At 55.2% G+C, this 8,168-nt stretch overlaps 2 protein-coding genes across 2 annotated transcripts in view; one reads left to right on the top strand and one right to left on the bottom strand.

Moving 5' to 3' along the window:
• LOC137312159 (uncharacterized) overlaps nt 1-3,518 on the bottom strand; it is a 77,500-nt gene extending 73,982 nt beyond the window's left edge. The window contains exon 1 of the mRNA XM_067978845.1: nt 3,509-3,518. Within this exon, the coding sequence (XP_067834946.1) occupies nt 3,509-3,518 (10 nt within the window). The remainder of the gene's footprint in view (nt 1-3,508) is intronic.
• Nucleotides 3,519-3,545: 27 nt separating this feature from the next.
• LOC137312158 (ATP-sensitive inward rectifier potassium channel 10-like) lies at nt 3,546-4,652 on the top strand. The gene is given in 3 exon segments (XM_067978844.1): nt 3,546-3,576; nt 3,579-4,111; nt 4,113-4,652. Coding segments are annotated over 3 exon segments (1,104 nt in total).
• Nucleotides 4,653-8,168: the final 3,516 nt, after the last annotated feature.

The following is an 8,168-nucleotide window of genomic DNA, read 5'->3' as shown; positions in this document are numbered from 1 at the left end:
TAGTAAAACTGGCCGGAGTCAGTGAATCACAGACTGGGGGGATTGGTGAATGGAACCAAAAACAGGCACTGAGTTTAATCACCAAAAATCACAGAGTAAAGCTCCCTCGACACTGTCCCATCAAACACTCCCAGGGCAGGTACAGGATTAGATACAGAGTAAAGCTCCCTCGACACTGTCCCATCAAACACTCCCAGGGCAGGTACAGGGTTAGATACACAGTAAAGCTCCCTCTACACTGTCCCATCAAACAATCCCAGGGCAGGTACAGGGTTAGATACAGAGTAAAGCACCCTCTGTACTGTCCCATCAAACACTCCCAGGGTCAGGTACAGGGTTAGATACAGAGTAAAGCTCCCTCTACACTGTCCCATCAAACACTCCCAGGGTCAGGTACAGGGTGAGATACAGAGTAAAGCTCCCTCTGCACTGTCCCGTCAAACACTCCCAGGGTCAGGTACAGGGTTAGATACAGAGTAAAGCTCCCTCTCCACTGTCCCATCAAACACTCCAGGGCAGGTACAGGGTTAGATACAGAGTAAAGCTCCCTCTACACTGTCCCGTCAAACACTCCCAGGGCAGGTACAGGGTTAGATACAGAGTAAAGCTCCCTCCACACTGTCCCATCAAACACTCCAGGGCAGGTACAGGGTTAGATACAGAGTAAAGCTCCCTCGACACTGTCCCATCAAACACTCCCAGGGCAGGTACAGGGTTAGATACAGAGTTAAGCTCCCTCTACACTGTCCCATCAAACAATCCCAGGGCAGGTACAGGGTTAGATACAGAGTAAAGCTCCTCTCCACTGTCCCATCAAACACTCCCAGGGCAGGTACAGGGTTAGATACAGAGTAAAGCTCCCTCTACACTGTCCCATCAAACACTCCCAGGGCAGGTACAGGGTTAGATACAGAGTAAAGCTCCCTCTACACTATCCCATCAAACACTCCCAGGGCAGGTACAGGGTTAGATACAGAGTAAAGCTCCCTCCACACTGTCCCATCAAACACTCCCAGGGGCAGGTACAGGGTTAGATACAGAGTAAAGCTCCCTCTACACTGTCCCATCAAACACTCCCAGGGTCAGGTACAGCGTTAGATACAGAGTAAAGCTCCCTCTACACTGTCCCATCAAACACTCCCAGGGGCAGGTACAGGGTTAGATACAGAGTAAAGCTCCCTCTACACTGTCCCATCAAACACTCCCAGGGTCAGGTACAGCGTTAGATACAGAGTAAAGCTCCCTCTACACTGTCCCATCTAACACTCCCAGGGCAGGGACAGGGTTAGATACAGAGTAAAGCTCCCTCTACACTGTCCCATCAAACACTCCCAGGGCAGGTCCAGGGTGAGATACAGAGTAAAGCTCCCTCTACACTGTCCCATCAAACACTCCCAGGGTCAGGTACAGGGTTAGATACAGAGTAAAGCTCCCTCTTCACTGTCCCATCAAACACTCCCAGGGCAGGTACAGGGTTAGATACAGAGTAAAGCTCCCTCTACACTGTCCCATCAAACACTCCCAGGGCAGGTACAGGGTTAGATACAGAGTAAAGCTCCCTCTACACTGTCCCATCAAACACTCCCAGGGTCAGGTCCAGGGGTGAGATACAGAAGTAAAGCTCCCTCTACACTGTCCCATCAAACACTCCCAGGGTCAGGTACAGGGTTAGATACAGAGTAAAGCTCCCTCTACACTGTCCCATCAAACACTCCCAGGGCAGGTACAGGGTTAGATACAGAGTAAAGCTCCCTCTACACTGTCCCATCAAACACTCCCAGGGCAGGTACAGGGTTAGATACAGAGTAAAGCTCCCTCCACACTGTCCCATCAAACACTCCCAGGGCAGGTACAGGGTTAGATACAGAGTAAAGCTCCCTCTACACTGTCCCATCAAACACTCCCAGGGCAGGTACAGGGTTAGATACAGAGTAAAGCTCCCTCTACACTGTCCCATCAAACACTCCCAGGGCAGGTACAGGGTTAGATACAGAGTAAAGCTCCCTCTACACTGTCCCATCAAACACTCCCAGGGCAGGTACAGGGTTAGATACAGAGTAAAGCTCCCTCCACACTGTCCCATCAAACACTCCCAGGGCAGGTACAGGGTTAGATACAGAGTAAAGCTCCCTCTACACTGTCCCATCAAACACTCCCAGGGCAGGTACAGGGTTGGATACAGAGTAAAGCTCCCTTCACACTGTCCCATCAAACACTCCCAGGGCAGGTACAGGGTTAGATACAGAGTAAAGCTCCCTCTGCACTGTCCCATCAAACACTCCCAGGGACAGGTACAGGGTTAGATACAGAGTAAAGCTCCCTCTACACTGTCCCATCAAACACTCCCAGGGCAGGTACAGGGGTGAGATACAGAGTAAAGCTCCCTCCACACTGTCCCGTCAAACACTCCCAGGGCAGGTACAGGGTTAGATACAGAGTAAAGCTCCCTCTACACTGTCCCATCAAACACTCCCAGGGCAGGTACAGGGTTAGATACAGAGTAAAGCTCCCTCTACACTGTCCCATCAAACACTCCCAGGGCAGGTACAGGGTTAGATACAGAGTAAAGCTCCCTCCACACTGTCCCATCAAACACTCCCAGGGTCAGGTACAGGGTTAGATACAGAGTAAAGCTCCCTCTACACTGTCCCGTCAAACACTCCCAGGGTCAGGTACAGGGTTAGATACAGAGTAAAGCTCCCTCTACACTGTCCCGTCAAACACTCCCAGGGCCAGGTACAGGGTTAGATACAGAGTAAAGCTCCCTCTACACTGTCCCGTCAAACACTCCCAGGGTCAGGTAGAGGGTTAGATACAGAGTAAAGCTCCCTCTACACTGTCCCGTCAAACACTCCCAGGGTCAGGTACAGGGTTAGATACAGAGTAAAGCTCCCTCTACACTGTCCCGTCAAACACTCCCAGGGCCAGGTACAGGGTTAGATACAGAGTAAAGCTCCCTCTACACTGTCCCGTCAAACACTCCCAGGGCAGGTACAGGGTTAGATACAGAGTAAAGCTCCCTCTACACTGTCCCGTCAAACACTCCCAGGGCAGGTACAGGGTTAGATACAGAGTAAAGCTCCCTCTACACTGTCCCATCAAACACTCCCAGGGTCAGGTACAGGGTTAGATACAGAGTAAAGCTCCCTCTACACTGTCCCATCAAACACTCCCAGGGCAGGTACAGGGGTGAGATACAGAGTAAAGCTCCCCCTACACTGTCCCATCAAACACTCCCAGGGCAGGTACAGGGTTAGATACAGAGTAAAGCTCCCTCTACACTGTCCCATCAAACACTCCCAGGGCAGGTACGGGGTTAGATACAGAGTAAAGCTCCCTCTACACTGTCCCATCAAACACTCCCAGGACAGGTACAGGGTTAGATACAGAGTAAAGCTCCCTCTACACTGTCCCATCAAACACTCCCAGGGGCCAGGTCCAGGGGTGAGATGCAGAAGTGAAGCTCCCTCCGCTCCGTGCCCCGCCTCCCCCCCAAACCGAACCTCACGCAGCCCCATTGCGTTCGACCAACAGCTCTCGGCAGCATGTCCTCCGCCAAGGTCTGCTACAGCCAGACGACCAGACGGACAGCCGGCCGCTGCTGAGGTGCGGCCGACCGCAGAGGCGGGTTATGACAAAGGACGGGAGGAGCAACGTCAAGATCGAACACGCCGGGGAATGGAGCATCTTGTACCTCAAGGACCTGTGGACCACCTTCATCGATATGAAGTGGAGGTACAAACTGGCTCTGTTCTCTGCCACGTTCGCTGGCACCTGGTTCCTGTTCGGGTTGGTTTGGTACCTGGTGGCGTTGGTGCACGGTGACCTCCTGGAGTTCGAGCCGCCCGCCAACCACACCCTCTGCGTGGCCAACATGCAGACCCTGACCGGCGCCTTCCTCTTCTCCCTTGAGTCGCAGACCACCATCGGCTACGGCTACCGCTACATCTCGGAGCAGTGCCCGGTCGCCATCGTCCTGCTCATCGGCCAGCTCATCCTCACCACCATCCTGGAGATCTTCGTCACGGGCACCTTCCTGGCCAAGATCGCCCGGCCCAAGAAGAGGGCCGAGACCATCAAGTTCAGCCAGCGGGCGGTGGTGGCCAGCCACGGACGGGCGGCTCTGCCTCATGGTCCGGGTGGCCAACATGAGGAGGAGCCTCCTCATCGGCTGCCGGGTCTCCGGCAAGCTCCTGCGGACGCACGTGACGCGGGAGGGGGAGGCTTTCAGGCTCAACCAGGTGAACGTCGAGTTCCAGGCGGACGCGTCCACCGACAGCCCGTTCCTCATCCTCCCGCTGACCTTCCACCACCTCATCGACGACGCCAGCCCCTTCCGCGGTTTGGCCCTGGGCTCCCAGGACCAGGAGTACGAGCTGGTGGTCATCCTGAGCTGCACCGTGGAGTCGACCAGTGCGACCTGCCAAGTTCGAACGTCCTACCTGCCGGAGGAGATCCTGTGGGGCTACGAGTTCGCGCCCGTCATCTCGATCTCCGCCAAGGGCAAGTACGTGGCAGACTTCAGCTCCTTCAACCAGGTGACGAAGGTCTCGTCGGGGGGCGCCCCGGAGAAGGCCCGGCCGCAGGAGCCCCTCGGCGGGCGCGAGGGGGAGGCGGGCGTCAAACGCAACGAGAAGATCAGCAACGTGTGAGCCGGCGGCCCGCCCGGCGTTTGTTCGGTGGGGGGGGGGCTGGGCAAAAAGGGAGACGGGGCAGTGGGACAATCAGGGGAAGGGGGAGAGACGGGGTAGGGGAGAGGGTCCATGGGAGGAGATTGAATGGGTGGGTCCAATCTCCCCTATCATGGACTCTCCCCACCCATTTAATCTCCTCCCACAGCCCATGGACACTCTCCCCTATCATGGACTCTCCCCCACCCATTTAATCTCCTCCCACAGCCCATGGACACTCTCCCCTATCATGGACTCTCCCCACCCATTTAATCTCCCCCCACAGCCCATGGACACTCTCCCCTATCATGGACTCTCCCCACCCATTTAATCTCCTCCCACAGCCCATGTACACTCTCCCCTATCATGGACTCTCCCCACCCATTTAATCTCCTCCCACAGCCCATGGACACTCTCCCCTATCATGGACTCTCCCCACCCATTTAATCTCCCCCCACAGCCCATGGACACTCTCCCCTATCATGGACTCTCCCCACCCATTTAATCTCCCCCCACAGCCCATGTACACTCTCCCCTATCATGGACTCTCCCCACCCATTTAATCTCCTCCCACAGCCCATGGACACTCTCCCCTATCATGGACTCTCCCCACCCATTTAATCTCCTCCCACAGCCCATGTACACTCTCCCCTATCATGGACTCTCCCCACCCATTTAATCTCCTCCCACAGCCCATGTACACTCTCCCGATCATGGACTCTCCCCACCCATTTAATCTCCTCCCACAGCCCATGGACACTCTCCCCTATCATGGACTCTCCCCACCCATTTAATCTCCCCCCACAGCCCATGTACACTCTCCCCTATCATGGACTCTCCCCACCCATTTAATCTCCCCCCACAGCCCATATACACTGTCCCCGATCATGGACTCTCCCCACCCATTTAATCTCCTCCCACAGCCCATGGACACTCTCCCCTATCATGGACTCTCCCCACCCATTTAATCTCCTCCCACAGCCCATGTACACTCTCCCCTATCATGGACTCTCCCCCACCCATTTAATCTCCTCCCACAGCCCATGTACACTCTCCCCTATCATGGACTCTCCCCACCCATTTAATCTCCCCCCACAGCCCATGTACACTCTCCCCTATCATGGACTCTCCCCACCCATTTAATCTCCCCCCACAGCCCATGGACACTCTCCCCTATCATGGACTCTCCCCACCCATTTAATCTCCCCCCACAGCCCATGTACACTCTCCCCTATCATGGACTCTCCCCACCCATTTAATCTCCTCCCACAGCCCATGGACACTCTCCCCTATCATGGACTCTCCCCACCCATTTAATCTCCTCCCACAGCCCATGTACACTCTCCCCTATCATGGACTCTCCCCACCCATTTAATCTCCTCCCACAGCCCATGTACACTCTCCCCTATCATGGACTCTCCCCCACCCATTTAATCTCCTCCCACAGCCCATGGACACTCTCCCCTATCATGGACACTCCCCACCCATTTAATCTCCCCCCACAGCCCATGTACACTCTCCCCGATCATGGACTCTCCCCACCCATTTAATCTCCTCCCACAGCCCATGTACACTCTCCCCTATCATGGACTCTCCCCCACCCATTTAATCTCCCCCCACAGCCCATGTACACTCTCCCTATCATGGACTCTCCCCATCCATTTAATCTCCTCCCTCAGCCCATGTACACTCTCCCCTATCATGGACTCTCCCCACCCATTTAATCTCCCCCCACAGCCCCATGGACACTCTCCCCTATCATGGACTCTCCCACCCATTTAATCTCCCCCCACAGCCCATGTACACTCTCCCCTATCATGGACTCTCCCCACCCATTTAATCTCCCCCCACAGCCCATGTACACTCTCCCCTATCATGGACTCTCCCCACCCATTTAATCTCCCCCCACAGCCCATGTACACTCTCCCCTATCATGGACTCTCCCCACCCATTTAATCTCCCCCCACAGCCCATGGACACTCTCCCCTATCATGGACTCTCCCCACCCATTTAATCTCCTCCCACAGCCCATGGACACTCTCCCCTATCATGGACTCTCCCCACCCATTTAATCTCCCCCCACAGCCCATGGACACTCTCCCCTATCATGGACTCTCCCCACCCATTTAATCTCCTCCCACAGCCCATGGACACTCTCCCCTATCATGGACTCTCCCCACCCATTTAATCTCCCCCCACAGCCCATGTACACTCTCCCCTATCATGGACTCTCCCCACCCATTTAATCTCCTCCCACAGCCCATGGACACTCTCCCCTATCATGGACTCTCCCCACCCATTTAATCTCCCCCCACAGCCCATGTACACTCTCCCCTATCATGGACTCTCCCCACCCATTTAATCTCCTCCCACAGCCCATGGACACTCTCCCCCATCACGGACTCTCCCCACCCATTTAATCTCCCCCCCACAGCCCATGGACACTCTCCCCTATCATGGACTCTCCCCACCCATTTAATCTCCTCCCACAGCCCATGTACACTCTCCCCTATCATGGACTCTCCCCACCCATTAATCTCCCCCCACAGCCCATGGACACTCTCCCCTATCATGGACTCTCCCCACCCATTTAATCTCCTCCCACAGCCCATGGACACTCTCCCCTATCATGGACTCTCCCCACCCATTTAATCTCCCCCCACAGCCCATGGACACTCTCCCCCATCACGGACTCTCCCCACCCATTTAATCTCCTCCCACAGCCCATGGACACTCTCCCCTATCGTGGACTCTCCCCACCCATTTAATCTCCCCCCACAGCCCATGGACACTCTCCCCTATCATGGACTCTCCCCACCCATTTAATCTCCTCCCACAGCCCATGTACACTCTCCCCTATCATGGACTCTCCCCACCCATTTAATCTCCTCCCACAGCCCATGTACACTCTCCCCTATCATGGACTCTCCCCACCCATTTAATCTCCTCCCACAGCCCATGTACACTCTCCCCTATCATGGACTCTCCCCACCCATTTAATCTCCTCCCACAGCCCATGTACACTCTCCCCTATCATGGACTCTCCCCACCCATTTAATCTCCTCCCACAGCCCATGGACACTCTCCCCTATCATGGACTCTCCCCACCCATTTAATCTCCTCCCACAGCCCATGGACACTCTCCCCTATCATGGACTCTCCCCACCCATTTAATCTCCTCCCACAGCCCATGGACACTCTCCCCTATCGTGGACTCTCCCCACCCATTTAACCTCCTGGGTTTCAAACCCTTCCCGTATTCTCGGCCCGATTTCCCGTTGACGTCCCTGAGGGAGTGCTGCATTGTCGAGGGTACTTTCAACAGGACTGGAGTGGCTGCTTTCTCCGCTTCTCTTCCCCTCCGTTACGACAAGAAGGGAAGACTGACAAAGAACATTTGCGTCGTGCCTTTCGACGGAGCGAGACGTCCCGAGGAGCGTAAATCAGAGCGAATTTCACCCCGAGCCACCTGAGGAGGCATTCGGACAGGTGACCAAA

Source organism: Heptranchias perlo, unplaced genomic scaffold (assembly GCF_035084215.1).
Source record: "Heptranchias perlo isolate sHepPer1 unplaced genomic scaffold, sHepPer1.hap1 HAP1_SCAFFOLD_400, whole genome shotgun sequence".
Taxonomy (NCBI): domain Eukaryota; kingdom Metazoa; phylum Chordata; class Chondrichthyes; order Hexanchiformes; family Hexanchidae; genus Heptranchias; species Heptranchias perlo.
This window is presented reverse-complemented; position numbering and strand designations above follow the sequence as displayed.